Source organism: Trichosurus vulpecula, chromosome 4, assembly GCF_011100635.1.
Source record: "Trichosurus vulpecula isolate mTriVul1 chromosome 4, mTriVul1.pri, whole genome shotgun sequence".
Taxonomy (NCBI): Eukaryota; Metazoa; Chordata; class Mammalia; order Diprotodontia; family Phalangeridae; genus Trichosurus; species Trichosurus vulpecula.
The window spans coordinates 80,497,045-80,515,970 of NC_050576.1; the positions used below are offsets into that span (position 1 = coordinate 80,497,045).

The 18,926-nt window shown below is 40.8% G+C and overlaps 1 protein-coding gene across 1 annotated transcript in view; it reads right to left on the bottom strand.

Annotated features, from left to right (window-relative positions):
- NIBAN1 (niban apoptosis regulator 1) overlaps positions 1-8,617 on the bottom strand; it is a 211,020-nt gene extending 202,403 nt beyond the window's left edge. The window contains exon 1 of the mRNA XM_036758153.1: positions 8,278-8,617. Coding sequence (XP_036614048.1) covers positions 8,278-8,332 — 55 coding nt within the window. The 5' untranslated portion in view covers positions 8,333-8,617. The remainder of the gene's footprint in view (positions 1-8,277) is intronic.
- Between the last annotated feature and the right edge of the window lie 10,309 nt (positions 8,618-18,926).

An 18,926-nucleotide genomic window follows, 5' to 3' on the forward strand; every position in this document is an offset into this window, starting at 1 on the left:
AAGAACGTTGCCCTTTACATCTTTAGTTCATCCAATTTACACCTTCCCAGAGTCTTCAATGGAGGAAAATTAAAGTCTGTTTCCTAGTCTATAGCAAATGAATCAGTGCTGTCAGTCTGACAGTCTCCACAGAATTAATCATTTTCTCAATTTATGCAATTTGGCTCTCTTAACTGCTTCCATTGGTGAGTCATGGACTAACTTACCATCTCCCTCCAAGAAATTTATTGAGGTTGGCACTGGTACCCACTAATGTGGAGCAGTGGGGAGGGGCCTGAGTCCCATCCCATACCTCTTGACCTGGCATCTCTATCCCTTTTATAAATTTCTTCAGGATACTTTCCTTTTGTTAGGGCAAGAAGACGAGACAAGCAGGTATTGGGATGTCCTCGGTAACTCTATCCAAGGATTGTTTTTCCTTGAGAGACACTCACCTAACAAGATAGGAGGCTAGAGCTGTGATTTGGGAGATAGGGAGCTCTCAGGGTGAAGAAACTCCCTCTACCAATGCAGGTCTGCATTTTCTCTGTAATTTATAATTCTAGAGTTACCTAGAGCAAAGGTGTCAAACATGCAGTCCAAAGCTCCAGAACCAGATTAAAATGTAATTGGGAAATATTTAACAAAATAAATAAAAATACAACATTGTTATTCAGTCATTCAATCATGCCAGCCTCTATGTGACCCCATGGACAAAGTCCATGGGGTTTCTTGGCAAAAGAGATGGAATAGCTAGCCATTTCCTTCTCTAGTGTGTCCCCATTTTACAGATGAAGAACTGAGGAAAATAGAGATTAAGTGACTTGCACAGAGTCACACAAAAATACAATAGAACACAGATAATGTTAATATGTGGTTTTCTATATCAATATATTTGATACCACTGGCCTAAAGAACTGAGAGGTGAAATGATTTGCTTAAGGTCACACAGCTAGCTATATGGCCAAGGCAGGTCTTGACCCTGGGTTGTCTTGGCTTCCAAACAGCTTTCTAACCATTATACTACACTGTCATGTACATGAAAACAGAATTAGCTTGAAGCACCTTACCATGCTTCAAAGAGTGCTCTTCATTCCAAATTTACACGGACTTCATCAATATCTCATTATACACAAAGACATAACAAGAATGAAAAATAGAAAGTTAGAAATCAATACAAGATGTTTCAAAAGTTTTAGTGTAGCTATATGTGTGTATAGATATACATATACATACGTACATACATGTATGTATGCATAGTGGATAGAGCATCAGGCCTGGAGTCAGGAAGACTCCTCTTTCTGAATTCAAAATTGGCCTCAGACACTTAGTAGCTATGTGACCCTAGGAAAGTCACTTAACCCTGATTGCCTCAGTTTCCTCATCTGTAAAAATGAGCTGGAGAAGGAAATGGCAAACCACTCCAGTATCTTTGCCAAGAAAATCACAAATGGGGTTACAGAGTTGGGACAGAACTGAAATGACTGAACAACACCAACAAATATTTAGTAGAATATATTATATTTATTTAATTATATTTAATAGTATATATTTATCAGTTGAGCTGGGCCTTCTCACTTTCCTCTCCTTTCCTCCTTCACAGTTCCACTCAGTCTCGGGCAGTTCCAAGCTTCAGGACCAGCCCAGCCTAGTAATGGAAGCCCTCCCCATGGTAGTTAGAACAGACCTCCCAAGTCTATATGCACATACACATTCTGGGCAGAAATCACAGGAACCTAACCCTAGAGCTAGAAGGGACCACAGAAATCATCTAATACAATTCTCTAGTTTTACAGATAAGGAAACTAAGGCCCAGAGAAGTTATATGATTTGCCCAATACTGCCCAGCTAGTAAGAGGATGCTGGGATTTGGCCCTATGTCTTCTGATTCCAGATCCTTCACTCTTTCCACTTTTTCCAGTTCTCCAAATCCTAACTTTCTCCTCCCTCAGATGAAGGCATTCGGATGAGCTAAATTTTTGGATCACAGGGTCATAGAGCTGGAGCTGGAAGGGTCTTTGAGGGATCTAGTCTAATGCCCTCATTTTACATATGAGACCCAGAGAGGTTAGTGCTTTGCCCAGGGTTGAGAGGTAATAAGAAACAGAGCTAGGATCTGAACTCAGGCCCTCTGACTTCAAAGGCCTCAGACCCAGCACAATAACGTAGGTGCCCCTGAGAGGACTACTGTACTTTATTCTCTTTCCCTGGTATCCTAAAAGTAAAAACACCTCACCTTTTGAATATAAGCTTCTTGAGGGCAGCAACTTTGCTTTGGTCTTTTAGTAACAGTGAGTGGCTACCAGATAGACATACTATAGAGCTCAGATAAGAGCTAACATTTACATAGCACCTTCATGTTTGCAAAGAATTTTACAAATATTATCTCATTTGATCCTCACAATAACCCTGGGAAGTGGAGGTTATTATTATCTGCATTTTACAAATGGGGAAACTGAGGCAGACTGCAGTGACGTAACTTGCCCTACTAGACGTGTATGCTGTGTGGCTCAGTTAATAACTAGCATTTACACAGTACTTTCATGTTTGCAAAATGCTTCACAAATATTATCTCATTTGATAATAACAATAGCTAACATTTCCATAGGGCTTATTACGTGTCAGGCACTGTGCTAACTTTATGAACTTGGGCAAGTCAGTGCCCCCATCTTTAAAACTAGTATAATAATGCTTGATAAACTTTCCCTACTGGGTTGAAATGAGGAAAGTGCTTTGTAAATTCTTATCACGAGTTATAAATGTGAGTTAATTTTTTGTTGTTGTACTGTTGTTTTTCAGTTGTGTCTGACTCTCCGTGACCCTATTTTTGGAGTTTTCTTCAAAAAGATGCAGGAGTAGTTTGCCATTTCCTTCTCCAGCTCATTTTACAGATGAGGAAACTGAGGCAGACAGGGTTAAGTGACTTACCCAGGGTCACACAGCTAGTAAGTGTCTGAGGCCAGATTTGAACTCAGGAATATGAGTCTTGCTGACTCCAGGCCTGACACTCTATCCACTGTACCACCTAGTTACTCAAAAGTTAATTATTAATTCACTTAATTATTTGTATGTTGAATTACCTCCTCCTAGGTTATAAACTACTTAAGGGCAGAAACGATGTAATTTGTTTTCGTCTTTTTATCTCCCGTACTTAATATGTAATAATTGATCGTTACATTCAACTGAATTGACTTCAGGTGAGGTCATGGAGCCACAGAAGTAAAATGACTTCTCCAAGATAAACACTAATCTCTAGCAGAACTAGGAACAGGTGCCAATTTTTTTTTGTCAGTTTCTCCACCGGGATGCTTGGCACATTTATACATTAGCATTTTCTGACCCTGTACTTGAATTATTCAAGAAAGGCAGAGCTGTTGGTGATTTTATTTCCTTTCTGTTTCACTTAAAAAATACAGTGCCAACAAAAAAAGGAAATAGAAGTATTGCTAACACAGGAAAGTGATTCTTTTAGAAACTACCATATGGTTTTAGGCAGCTCCCAAAATAAAAAAAAACCTGACTTGTTGCTGCTGACCTGGCCTGTGCAACACTTTTGCAACAGTGATTCTGCACAGAAGAAAATGTCGTAGACCAACCAAAGTGCATCGTGTAACTTGCCTTCTCTCAAAGGGGCTTTGATGTGCTGATGCTAAAAAAAAAAGCCTTGAAGAACCAGAAATTGAAATCGTTCCTGTGTGATTACTCTTAGGTCTTGTTTCATGACAGCAACTACAAAGGAAGTTACAGAAAGTGATTTGGAAAAGATCAATGAGGTGCTAGAGAGGATCCCTTCCATGCAGAGAAATTGGAGTGGAGGGGACTGCACGTATGTGTCTTAGAAAAGAATTGATAACAAAACTTCACGTTTCTAAGTCCCTTTTTCACACGGGGATTTGAGAAAACTTAGGATAAAATGAAGTATCCTAACATCCATATGAGGGAGCCTCTAATTATTACAAAAATTTAGAACAGGCCATGGGCAGCCACGGGGCACAGTGAGTGACAGGCCTGGTCAGGAATACTCATCTCCCTGAATTCAAATCTGGCTTCAGACACTTAATTAGCTATGGGACCTTGGGTAAGTCACTTAATCCTGTGTGCCTCAGTTTCCTCATCTGTAAAATGAGCTGAAGAAGGAAATGACACACCACTCCAGTATCTCTGCCAAGAAAACCCCAAATGGGGACACAAAGAGTCAGACATAAATGAAAAATGACTGGCCAACAAAAGAACAGGCTGATAGAATGAAAAAAGCAATGACTTAAGCAAGAGCAAAAAATGATTCAAACTCAAATATACAGGTACATACAGCTGAAATCCCATAGCCTCCTCCTCATTTCTTATGTATCTATATCGCCAAGAAAGTCTATAAGCATGAGACATTTATAGAATGAAAAAATAAAGCTATTAATAATCATTCAAACCCATGAAACTATTTTTTTTTCCTCATTTGGGAGAGGACTCATTAAATTTTAGTTCTACCTGAGAGAAAGGTCATCATCTCAGTGACAGAGATCTAGAAAGAAAATCCAGTGATTATCTCAATTCCTAATTTACTGTACTGAAAAGATTACTAAGGACCAGAGAAATTAAAGTGACTTACCCAAAGTCACACAGGTAGGTGACAAGTGGCAGAGCTGGTATTTTGAGCTCCACTCCAGCCCATTGCCACTACATGACACCAGCTTTCAAATCAAGGACCTCATTGGCTGCTTTGTCAAGGGATAACATTCACAGATTTGTACTTAAGCTTTACCTTAGACTGTCCATCATCCTATAAACTGTTCTGTCAACAATTAAACCAAAGTTTCATATGCCCACCAGGTGCCCTATATAAGGCAGGAGTTGGCAGATTCAGAAGCATAAATGAATGTACAATCCTGTGATACTCATTTATTTACATGCCATCCATAAACCATGGCGAATGTTTTTTTAAATAACACTTTGCTTTTGGGGTAGAAGGGGAATGAAAGACCAATAGTCTCATGTGAAATAGCAGTTCATTTTCTCCTTTGGCATTTGGTCTTTCTCTTCCCTCCTCCTTTGCAAAAGATCTACCTAATAAAGAGTTCTGGGACAAATGGGATAGGACGGGGGACCACAACTACTGTGAGAGTCAGCAAGCATATGATATTTCTGTATGCACAGCACAATATTGTGCTTTAGAGTATATAATTATTTTAATTCTATATAAGCGGCCTCATATTTTGACAATAGTAATGTGTGCAGTGGAGGCAGCTATGTGGTTCAGTGAATAGAGCACTGGGCCTAGAGTCAGGAAGATCTGAGTTCAAATGTGACCTCAGACACTTGCCAGCTGTATGACCCTGGGCAAGTCAAACTTCTGTTTGTCTTAATCTGCTGGAGAAGGAAATGGCAGACCACTCTGGTATCTTTACCAAGAAAACCCCAAGGTGCTATGTATTGGGGTGTGCTATGGTCCACAGGGTCATGAAGAGTCGGACACAACTGAACAGCAACAACAAAATGTACATAGCGTCCTTGCAATAGCTAACTTTACATGGCGTCAACCTTACTTCAAGTTAATAGCAACAATTGACATTTAGGTGATACTTCATGATCTACAAAGCATTTTTTTCTACATTATCTCATTTTATTATCTAAACAATCCCATTCTGTGAATGAAGAGACTGATGCTCAGAAATATTAAGTATGTAGCCCAAGGTCACGCAGCTAACAAGTAGCAGAACAGTGAATTCAGCATTCTTTTCAGCCAACCACAGATGCCTCCCAATAATAGCTCACTTTTATGTAGCACTTTGAGGTTTACAGAATACTTTTCTCACGGCAACTATGTATAGCAGATAGCACAAATATCTTTATTCCCATTTTCTAAATCAGAAACTGAGGCAGATGAAGTATCTTGTCCAGGGTCACATAGTTACGAAGTATCAGAGCTGGGATTTGAACCCAACACTTTCTGACTCTAAGACCACTACTCTTCTCCACTAACAATTCTGGACTTTAAATAGCAATTATAATATGGTGGGTAGATGACATCCTGGACTTGAATTAAGGCAGACCTGGGTCCCACTCCAACCTGGGACACCAGCAGTATAACCCTGTGCTACACAGTTTATTCATGTGTAGAATGGGAATAGCGGACAGAGTGCTGGGCCTGGAGTCTTCTTCCTAAGTTCAAATCTGGCCTCAGATATTTATTAGTTGTGTAACCTTGAGCAAGTCACTTAACCCTCTTTGCCTTAGTTCCTCATCTGTAAAATGAGCTGGAGGAGGAAACGGCATATCACTTTAATGTCTCTGCCAAGAAAACCCCAAGTGGTGTCACAAAGAGTGAAATACAAATAAAAATTTAAGTGCTGTGTAAATGTCAATATTCTAGTTATAGGCACATCTAATCTTTCCTGAGATGTTCTTCCAAAATTTAAAGCCACATTAAAATTTTCCTAACAAATAAAAATTAGCCTCTCCTCCCTGTTTTGATTTACATCTCTGTCCACCCCGCTTTCCTAACAATGTTATGATTATTCTATTTCTTTTGTTTATGTAAATAAATCACTCCTATTTCCCCATTCTTACAAGCAATTGGATGAAATTAATGTTTCAAGGAAAGGCCAGGTCTTGTCCTCTTGTCAAACCATATCATCTATGCTCCCCTTCTTTCCTCTAAACAGCACAACATGAATGGTGGTGCCCCTTTTGTGGGCTTACAGTGCTTTGCACACAGAAGGCTCTTAATAAATGGTTGTTGAATTGGCTTCTGAGCTGAAAACAACAATAACAAACAACTATCTTGGTCTTTCATTAGATTGTGAGTTCTTGGAAGGAAAGGATTGTCTTTTGCCTCTTTTTGTACACCCAGCACTTAGCACAATACTTGGCACATAGTAGGTGCTTAATAAATCTTTATTGACAGATGGACCTTCCTTAAAGTGCTCTGGATTGACCTTGTCCAAAGACTCTTAATAGTGCTAAGATCTAAAATGAATATGGGAAAAGAGCTAACTAAACATTTTCCTCTTAAGAAACGTAAAAATCTTTTTCTGAAAGACAGGGTAAAGTGTCAGAAATAAGAATCAGTCACAATCAGGCTTTTCCTAAAGAGGTCTAGAATAAATCTCAGGGTTTAAGGTTTGTTTTTCCTACTCTCACTTGACAGAAGACATTTCTGAGACCAGAAATATTAACTTCAATTTTAACACGAAGAAAATGTGTTTCCTCAGGACTTGGCATCCTTGGCCTTCCTGAGAGGGCTGTCCCCTTCCTTTGACGGTGCTCTGGGCAAGGTTCTAACGACACCTAGAATACCTAGGAAGGAGAACGGGGATGCCTTCTGTCAGGCAGTTTCTGCTCGGTTCAGTTTTGATATTGTACTAAAATCTTTCTAGAACTACCTTCTCGTGTCCAGGGTTTACAAAATCCTCACAAAACACAGCTTCTCCTTATCTATAAACTTTTGCAACGGTTGCAAAACAGGAGACTGTTCCTCTTCTGCTTTCCTTCCCTCTGGCGCGAGGAAAGGAACCTTTCAAACCTGGGAAAATGGAGGCGTCATCTTTTTCCTACCTCTGAGGAAAATAAATCCATCAGCACTAATAGAAAAACGAACATCAAGCCTACGTCGTAGAGAAGGGAGTACTGTTTTTATGTTGAGGATTCCCGAGAACCTCTTGGAGGCAAAACGGTACTCCCCTGCTCTCTCCCTGCCAAAGCAAGCAGGCTCGACCTGTCTCAGTGCCAGGACACTTCGGGCAGTGCCCGGGGACCAGAGAGATGGCTCTCAGAGAGGAGCGCAAGATACCGAGCTTCTAGGGCAGGGGGCAGGGGCAGTGACAGCGGCAGGGCAGGGGGCAAGGGGCAGTGGCAGCGGCGGGTCAGGGGACAAGGGCAGGGCCAGTCGCCACCTCCCACCTGCGGCTCCTCTGGCAACTTTTCTCCCTTAAAATCGTCGCCTATCACTACCGTAACATCTCTATTTCTCTCTTACCCCTCCAGAGCAGACTTTTATGATCACGATAGGGGAATCGAAGAAAGACCTTGAGTAACACCCCTGGCTCCACCTGGGATCAGGGCCGATCCGAGGTCCCTACACACCTAAGGATCCCCAGACGGGGAAAAAAGTTGAGAACGCCAGGTGGGGAGATCCTGGCGCCAAGCTGGGGTGAGGGATTCGAGAGGCAGCGCTCTATTGCTGAGTCCTGCCCCAGCCTCCTGGCGCTAGGACTAAACCCAGATGGGTCAGAAGCCAAAGGATTTGACCAGGGAGTCAGAGCCTAGGAAGCGCTACCCTCCAGGGGAGAGTCTCTTGGAGTGTACCTTGGATATAAGTGCATTTGCTCTCATCCAGCTGGCTGGAGGCAGATCCGCCCATGATGCCAAGGCTGCTGCTGAGGCTGCCGCTTCTGGAGTTGTTGCTGCTGGGACGGCCTCGGAGGCTGCTGAGGACGATCTCCCTCTGCTCGGGACTCGCTGCAGCTTCCCAAGCTTTCACCCCACCCGGGGGCGGGACAGGCAGCTCCCACTGGGCAAGCCGTTCCCCCTGGAGTCACCGCCACACGCCCAGCAGCAGCCAAGCAACTGGAGACTGGTGGCTTCTAGGTGTGGGGATGTGACCCAGTATTGGGCTTTGGGTTTTCTCCCCTCTGTTTCTTCAATTAAAATGTAAACTTCCTCCAAGAGGCGCCGCCTTCTCAGACGCCTCCTTCTGGTCCTCGCCCCCTTGGCAATGTGAGGCAGGCAGGCTGGGCTTTCCCTCTCTAAAACTCGCAGCTCCAAGAAGCTACAGATAGTTTTCTCTCTCGGTCTCAGGCTCTTAACTTTGTTCTTCTTCCTACTCATCTCTCACCCTCCACCCCAAGTGGAGATGCTCAGGCAGGTACGTCTTACTTACTCCAGAACCTTTTTTTTCCCCTTCAGGGAAAGTAAAACAACAACTTCGGGAGAATTGTGGGGTTTTCCCATTCCTATACGAATGAGGTTCAAGGTTCTGAAAGTGTTTCATTGGTTTACAAAGTTACTTACTCCAGAAACTGCCGGCCTCTACCATGAGTACTTCCTAGCCTCTTTTTCTTTCGAAAAAAAAAGAAAAAAAGGGAGAAGAGGGACAGAGAACAGAGAAAGAGACAGAGACACAAAAAAAGAGAGAGAAGAAAATTTATTGCAGGAACAAAAATGGTACAGTCTATGAGAGTCTGCTCCATATAATCTCTTAATTAAGGCATAGATATACTCATGGAACCTGTAAGATTCCATTTACTATCAATATTCATTTCAAGTCATCAAAAACCTACTATGTGCAAGGCACTGTCAGTCTTAACCAATGGTTCATCTTAACTAACCTTCATCCAGGGCAAATGGTGAAAATTACTCTATTCAAATAAATATTGTTCACTTCCTGAAACTCTTAATTATTATTGATGATTTCTTAACAAGTAAGACCCAGTCCTGGTAGAGCTATGGATTCTGGGAAGTAAAAAGCAAAACTCTGTACCTGGCCACATCATAACAATGTCTATCAGCTACTTTAACCTTAGCTCTAATTTTTTTCTTTTTAATTTTTATTAATAGCTTTTGTTTCTAATTCATGTTTAATTTTGAATGTATCTATGCCTCCCCCAGTTCCAAGAGACATCTCTTGTAAACATCCTTCCCACAAGTCTCTCTCCACTCTGGTCTATCCTTCACTCAGTTAAAAAATTGTTCCTAAACTTCCTAAAACTGAGGTGTCATTATATTACCCTCCTATTTGGTAAAGTCCAGTGGCTTCCTTTGGCCTCCAGAATCAAATATAACATCCTCTCTTAGCATTTAAAGCCCTTCATAACCTACCTGACCCCTTCCTATCTTTCCAATCTTCTTACACCTTACTCCACTCTATACACTCTGCAATCCAGTGACACTGGTTTCCTTGCTGCTACTTCTCCCTCAGGATACTCCATCACCTAACTGCATTTTCACTAACTGTCCTTCATGCCTGCAGTGTGTTTGTGCTCTCTCTCTCTCTCTCTCTTTCTCTCTCTCTTTCCCCTCTCTCTTCTTCCCTTACTCCCTCCCCTCTGTCTCTTTCTCTGTCTCTCTATCTCCTTTTCTCTGTCTCTTGGCTTCCCTGGCTTCCTTCAAGTCTCAGCTAAAGTCTCACTCTGTGCAAGAAACCTCATGTAATTTGATTTAGGCTCTACATTTACATTGATACATACATAATAATTTTTTTTAATCTTGAGTGGCTTCCTGTTTTCTATCAAATAACATAGAGACTCCTTTGCCCAGGAGGCACCCAAGGCCCTCCGTTTCTGGTGCTATCCTACCCTTCCAACATTATCTCATATTATTCCTCTGCATGTCCTCCACGCTCCAGTCAAACAGGGATTGCTCTCTGCCTCCCAAACAGGTCCTTTACTCTACTTTCTCTGTGTCTTGAGTCACAATAGAATGTCTCCCCTCCTGCTCTTCACCTACTGGATTCTCATTGATCGCAAAGCCCAACTCAACTGCCGTCTCCTCCTTGAATAGTCTTTTGATACCTGCTGTCAATTGCAACTTTTCCCCTTAGATCTCACATGACACTTTATTGTACAACCTTTTAATGTACTTACCATGTGATAATACTTAATATAATTATCTATGCTTATGTCTCATCTCTCTGTTAAGTTATAAGCTCTAAGATTGTAAGCACCATGTCTTAGCTATTGTATTTCCCTGAGCACCTGATACAGTGCTTTTTACATAGTAGGCACTTAATAAATATGTGTGAAATGAATAAATGACTAAAGATCGATCAATGAACTTCTGACCTGTCCAAGAGGAGCAAGTGCCTAAAGATAGAGAGATTAGCTAAGTGACCACTTGAGGTCTCTAACACCTTTAAGAGTCTATGAAAAAGAGGCATGTCTAGCCTTATCTTTGGGCAATTGGCTGTAAGAGCTAAAAGAATCTAGAGATGAAACTTTATCAGCCTTTATCAGCTTTATACTACCATAAAAATCCTTGAACAGGGGGCAGCTAGGTGGTGCAGTGAGTAGAGCACCAGCCCTGGAGTCAAGAGGACCTGAGTTCAAATTTGGCCTCAGACACTTGACACACTTTCTAGCTTGTGACCTTGGGCAAGTCACTTAACCCCAATTGCCCTGCCTTCCCCCCTGCAAAAGAAAAAGAAAAAAAAATCCTTGAACAGTCATCATTCAGAACAAGAAAAGCAGCAATACCTCATCACACTTGAACATGATGTGTCAATAGCATTCCCATACCTGAAAGCTGCCAAGATCATTTCTTCCTAAGCTTGAAGAAGAATTTTCTGAGTGACTACTCTCAGTGGGAATGATAAGGCCTAACTGGCTGCAGATAGGACAAGAATTCAACCTCTTCTCAATTCTGAGATGCTGCCCACGCAGCAGCAAGTAGGACAATTTCCATTTTAATCTGAAAAAGCTGTAAAAAACATTTGAATTCATTTAATGGATGATGAAGTCAACTGGCACATAAGAAGTATTTTCAGGCAAGAATGTCCTATAATTTAACCTATTAGATTGTTTGAATCATTTCTTAATACTCCATTCAGCTGATAAATATGGTTAAGTGTAGACCGCAGGAAAACATTCTAGTAATGATACACCCTTTGCCTATTCACAGAACAGAGAGTCTTTCCATTATAATAAATTGCTTCTTATGTACCTCAAAATGATCAATAGCTTCATTGTTATGGAAAAAAGTTAATTTGCCTTGCCATCACAATTTTCTCAACGACCAAAATCAAGCTCTTCACTCCTCAGGGTTTCTCAGAGAAAAGAGGTCATTTTAACCTTGAATTCTTTTGCAATGTTTAAAATTCATGTAAGAAACTCTGCAGATTGTGGTGAAGAGAAAAGGTAACCTTGGAGCTAGAAAGACATGGGCTGAAGTCCCTACTCTGACACATATTGGGTGTGCGACCCTGGGCAAGTCACAACCTCTCAATATGCTAGGCAGTTCTCCAAGACTTGTCGAGAAAATGCTCAGCTGCATTGGGAGAGGGAATGCCACTGTAGGTGTTCCCTATACCAATGAAATCACAAGTCCAATCCCTATTCTGTAGACCTTTAATCCTCTCAATCTTAGGCTTGGGCTGTATTCTCCTTTGCTATTCCTGTTGAGGACATCACCATCTTCCCAGTTGTCCATGCTCTCAACCTCAACTCCTCACTGGCACTTAGTCCACATAGCTAATCTGCTGTCAAATCTTGCTTTCACCTTCACAACATTTTTCTGTTTTTTTTCTTTTAAACAGTATTTTATTTTTTCCAATTACATGTAAAGACAATTTTTAACATTCTTTTTTTAAATAAAATTTTGAGTCCCAAATTTTCTCCCTCTCACCCTTCTCCCTAAGATGGCAAGCAATTTGATATAGGTTTTATATATATATATATATATATATATATATATATATATATATATATATATATATATATATATATATATATATATATATATATATATATATATATCACAACATTTTTGTTAAAGTTCCCCTTCACTCACACAGTTACCTCTCTTGACCTCAGGACTGGACTCCTGTAATAGCCTTCTTTTGAAAAAAAAAATAAAATCTATTGATGTTGATGGGGATGGGATCTGAACCCCCAAAAGGGAAAGACCATGTCTTTGGGATTGGGATTCCAAAAAGGAAAAATCTCTGGACTTTCAGCCGTTCCCAGCTAATTAACTGCCCTTTCATTGTCTGCACCTGACCCCACCTTAGACCACCACTCCCTAATTTTATTTAGACCCCCTCTCGGTTCCCACAGTCTTCTGTATAAAAAAATCCATCTTGCCTCCATTAAAGTGCTCAGATTCCTTAAGAGTCTGGCCAATGCCCAGATTCTTAAAATCTGGCCACTATTGCAGATTCTTAAAATCTCGCCCACCCACACCAGGGTTCTAATAAACCTTGTCTCTGGCTGAAAGAAGGCTTGGGTCGAATTCATTCAAGGCAGAACCCATGCATTGCTTGCCCTTGAATTTTAGGGTCCCAACATCCCTAAACCTCAACAATATCATTTGTTTTTATAGCATCTTAATTTCCCCTCCCAATGCCATCCCTTAAAACAAAGCATTTTTTAAAAGAAAAGTAAAAAGAGGAAAAGATCAGCAAAGTAATCAATATATTGAAAATATGAAAATATCTGCAATATTCCACACCCATGGACCTCTGATCTCTGCAAAGGAATGGAGAGAAATGTGTTCTCTCTCTTCTTTGGAGCCAAGCTTGCTCTTGCTCATTTTGGATTGTTTTCAGGGGCTTGTTCTTTTCATGCAGTAATGCTGGAAGTCTCTCTCTTGCCAGTACATCTTCCACTCAGCTGCCAAAGAGATCTTCCTAAAGCACAGATCTGACCGTGTCACTCAATGCCCTTCCCTGATCTGTCGTTGAGTTGTTGAGTCATGTTCAACTCTTCATTACTCCCATCCTGGGTTTTCTTGGCAAAGATACTAGAGTGGTTTGACATTTCCTTCTCCAGCTCATTTTACAAACACAGGGCTAAGTGACTTGCTCAGGGCCACACAGGTAGTATCTGAAGCCAGATTTGAACTTGGGTCTTCTTGACTCCAGGCATAGCACTCTATTCAATGAACCACCTAGCTGCCCTTTACATAAACTCCAGTGGTTCACTATCAAGCAGTTGGTGGTCCAACATTTAAAATCCTTCACATTTTGGCCATCCCCTCCCACCCATTCTAGTCTTCTTATACTTACTTCTTTCTAAGACTCTTACAATCCAACACTGGCCTCCTTCCTGTTCCTCCTAGGCTCCCCTATCTGTTCTGTCCTAGTTAATTCAGTGCTTTTGGACTGGCTGTCCCCCATGCCTGGAAGGCTCTCCTTCATCTCTACCTCCTAGCTTCCCAGGCTTCCTTCAAGACTCAGCTCAAATCCCACCTTTTGGGAGGAAACTTGTCCTCTCTGAGATTACTTTCCATCCACTCTATATACATCTTATATGTGCTTACTTACCTGCAGGTTGTCTCCCAGGCTTAAATGTAGGCCCCTTGTGGGTAGGAATTCTTTTTGTCTTTCTTGGTATGCCCAGAACTCAGCACACTGTCTGGCATATAGCTTTCTAAACACTTGTTGAATGACTGAAGTGACCATTCCCTAGAGTTCTTATGAATATCTCGCTACTTTTTTGATATAGCTGGGTGGTGCAGTAGATAGAACACTGGACCTAGCATCGGGTGGAAGACCTGTGTTCAAATCCAGCCTCAGACACTTACTAGCTGTGTAATCCTGAGCAAGTTACTTAACTTCTGTTTGCCTCACTTTCCTTGTCTTTAAAATAAGGAAAAGATAGCACCTGTTGTAAGATTCAAATTCAGCAATAATTATAAACTACTTGGCACAATGCCTGGCACAGAGTAAGCACTCTATATGTGCTACAAATTGTTATTTTCTAGAATAATCAATAGACTAAAAAAAATCAGCCTGATATATAATCAAATCTGAACAATGTTTTTGACAAAAGGGTGACATCAAAAAAAAACACCAAGGAGATAGTGGACGGGTTTGGTGTCAATAACCCTTAACAAGTTGAAAAATTGAAGTGACTTGCAAAAAGCACTTCCCTTTCTTTTCCTATATGATTCTGCAATGCAGTCATGAAGCATGTGTTTCTGGAGGATGTTGGCCAGATGATCTTTTTGCTTTTCATTGCTCCTGGGTTAGTACTAAATGAATGGCAGAGAGACACTGAGAAATGACAATTTCTCTGTGAAAGAAGCTCTTTTATTGACTGCAGCAGGCTCAGGCTTGTAATGTTGCAGTTATTACTGCAGGACAAAGTGAGTTTCATTTAACCTTCTGCCTTATTCTCAGCAATTGGCTGTCTACTCATGCACATGTCAGACAGCATTTTCAAGATTTAAATGGTTTGGGTACCAAGTATTCTGTCAACAACAATAACAGTTTTTAATAATAAGTCATGTTTGAATTTTTAAAAAATACTTTCACAAGTCTGTGAAATATTGAGTGCAAATATCCCCATTTTGCAGATGAGCAAACTGAGGCACAGGAGGTCAAATGACTTGTCTTGGGTCACATTGATAGGAATAGGTGGAACCGGAACTTGAACCCATGTCTTCTGAAGCATTAAATATTTGACAGGAATTTTTAAAATCTGAGATATCTTTCCTTGATCCCTCCTCCACACTTTCATACTCTATTCAAGCTCCCATACCATGGGGAGCATAGGCATAGATTGGGGTGAAGAAAACAGAAAATAAAGAGAAGGCAAAATGATTTAACTTTTTTTTCTAGAAGAATCTCTACATTAAGAAAGATAGGGGGGAATGGTTAATGATTAATAGGGAGTTGAAAGTGAAGAAAAATGAGATGGTAATTCAGTTTAATTTAATTTAATTCCATTTAATTTAAATTTAATTCAACAAACATTTATTAAATTCCTACTATAGATGAGATATTATGCTGGTATATATTGCAGATGTGAAGGCAGAAAAAGAAAACTCTTCTAATTCTCATAGAATGTATATGCTCCTGTTGTATGGTGGGAGGTAGGGGGTGAGGGAGATGCCCTCACGTACATAAATAAGTAAACGCAAAGTATTTTTTGAAACTAGACCTGTGATTATATTGGTATAGGAAACTCCCACTGAGGAAACTTCCTCCCCGATGCAGATGGGCATTTGCTCAGCAATTTAAAGTCTCGGTTTCAGGGTGGGGTGGGGCAGGGGACAGGGTGCCAAGATGCAAAGTGACTTGCTCAGGGTCATATGTCAATATGAGTCAAAGGCAAGGCTTGAACCCACTCCTTGCTTTGAGGGTGGCTCTCTAGGCTACAGTGTCATTCAAATACAAGTATATACAGAGCATATTTAAAGTAATTTAAATATATTTATAAATTTAATAAATTTGTCATTTTAATAAATTATAATTAATTCACAAATATAATTATTTAATCTTAATTAAATAAATAAATGCTGGATTTCAAGATTAAGGGTGATTTGTTGTTGTTGTTGTTGTTTGTCCTTCCTTCCCAAAGAGGACCCAGGACATCAGGAAGGTAAGATCTTGACTTGCAGGTGAATTGGATTTAAGTGAGGCAGGGCTACGAGAAGTCATTAGCCTCACTTTCTCCTCCCAGAGGGTTGTTGTTGTTGTTGTCCTTCTTTCTTGAAAAGGACCATGACATCAGGGACATGATGATGTGACTTGCAGTTGACTTTGATTTGAGCGAGGGAGGGCTGTGCAAGGTCACCAGCCTCACTTTCTCCTCCAGAGCCATCTGGGTCCAGTGGCCTGAATTCACCAGGATGACTGGAGATGGTAAGTTAAAGATAAATAGTATTACCAACTTGAGGGATCCAGAAAGGCCTATTGTCAAGGTTACCTTCTGACAACTCAGCTATGCTTTACAGAAAGCTAGAGATTCTAAAAGGCTGAAGTGTGGCTGGGGAACACTCCGGACTTGAGGGGCACCTTTTGTAAATACAGAGATTGGAGTTGAAATATCATGTACTGGCTAGTTTAATCTGAACAGAGAGAGCATGAATAATATGAAACCCGGAGTCAGGACCACCTAAGTCCAAATCTAGCACCAAACACTTGTTAGCTATGTGACCTGTGCCTCAGTTTCCTCATCTGTAAAGTGGGGGGGAGGATGGTAATAGCACCAAACTCCCAGTGTCATTGTGAGGTTTAAGTGAAATAAAATTTGGAAAGCACCTTGCAAACCTTAAAGTACTACATAAATACTAGATATTACTATGGTCGGATATGTTTTAAGAGTTTTGCCGTTGAATAGAGGGTAGTTTGGAGAGGGAAGGGTTTGGAAACAGGGAGACCAAGGAAAAGATTACTGTAGTAGTCCAGGGCCTGAGTTACAGTAGATGCTGTGGTAATGGAAGGGTGGCATGTACTGAAAACTTGCAAAGGTAGAATAAAGAGACTTAGCAACTGACTAGACACGGAGAGTGAAGGAAGGGACAGAGCTAAAGATGATTCTGAGTTTGCTAACTTGAGTGACCGAGGAAACGGTGGTGCCCTCAACAGAAATAAGGAAAGTTGGAGATGGGTTCAAGTTTAAGGAAAGATATAATGAGTTCCATTTTGGACATTTTTAGTTTGAGATGTCCATCCAGGTGGCAATATCTAGTAGGCAGTTGGTGATGTGGACTGGTTTTTGCCTTTCTTTGTATCCTCAATGCTTAACACAGTGCTCGGCACATAGTAGGTGCTTAATAAATACTTGTTGACCAACTGACTGGACTGGAGTTCATCAGAGAGATTATGGTTGGATACCTGGGCTCTTCCTCTCGTGTGAACATGCAGAAAAGCTAACACATGTTTAAGGCACTTTATGGGTGAGCACCTACTCCACACTACTGCTTATGAGCAATCTCCCTTATACCCAGGTGCCACATTCTTCCAGAAATTATCACAGCACTAGTGGGGAAGATATATTCAGAAAGAACATATGTGACAACATACATGAAAGGTATGTACATAGGGATTAAGTGTATCCAAAGAACAAGAGTGAAGGCAAAACCATACATGTACAGGGCTCACATGAAGCAAACATGTATGGCCAGAGCACTTTCAAAGAAAATGCCTTGTAGGTGCATATATGCAAGACTGGGGCAACTTAACTCATATCTCAATAATACAGAATTGCTGGTATCAGGGTGCCATTCTCTGCTACTCTTTGCAAAATGTTGCTTTTATGTTCTCCAGCAGGTATATCGTCTTTGTTGCCTCTGTTAGGTATATCACCTTTGCTGGACATTGTATCTCTGGATTGAGTGCCATGTCTCCATTCCTCTATGTCTGCTGGGTATTCGCACTGCTTCTAGGCTTCCCAAGCTGTTTTTTGCTACCATTTGTACCAGTGACTCCAATACATCCTCCAGAGAACTGACAAGTATTTTCCTAAACTGCTCATCTGACCATATCACTCCCCTTCTCTGTCAATTCCAGTGACTCCCTATTGCCTGTAGAATAAAATGTAAATTCCTCTCTTCAACTTTGAAAACCTTTCATCTTTATAAATAAATAAGTAACTCCATGGGAGCTGATGAGATCATGAAGAGAGAATATAAAGAAAACAAGATGTGCCAAGATAAAGCCTGGGAATACGTCAGATATGGAATCTAGCTGTCATCTACGTGTTCAAGTCATAAACCTAGTCATCGACTGGGAAATTTACATCGACTCCTGTTTTCTTCACTCTGTCTACATCTATGATCCCCATTGTATGTAAGCTTAATTGGAGTATAGGAGTTTGGAGGAGGGATCAAGGAAAGAGAGCTCAGATTTTTAAAATCTAAGGATAGTTAATACTTTTAAAATATGTAAAATATTTAATATTTTAGAAACCCGGTCACATGGTAGGTCAACACAGAATGACCACACATGTGCCAGTTCTCCTGTCCCTCAGGAGCAGGTCCCAAGACTCTCCCATGTGGGTAATGACATTTTAGGTGGTCACAGCATATGCCAAACCTCATTACACTATACTATACCATTCAATCAATTGTATGATCATGAAGATGCATCCCCTATACAAAATTGTCTCCCAAAGCCTGCTTGTTTCCTTCCCATACTTTTATCAAGAATATCCTCAGGGGGCAGCTAGGTGGCGCAATGACTAGAGCACTGGCCCTAGAGTCAGGAAGACTTGAGTTCAAATGTGACCTCAGACACTTGACACATTTACTAGCTGTGTGACCTTGGGCAAGTCACCTAACCCCAATTGCCTTGCCTTCCCCCCTCCAAAAAAAAAAAAAGAATGTCCTCAGTATATGTCCCTGTCATTTTCATCAATATTTTATAAAAAATGAGAAACTAGGCATATAGGTCAGTGGCTGCTAATGCCCTCCAGATTGCCTTTAAAAATAATAATACCTTCCATAATTTTTTCAAGTTATTTGGCATCCTCCACTCTGAAATATCTTAAAAATCAATCCCTCGATGCTTTCGA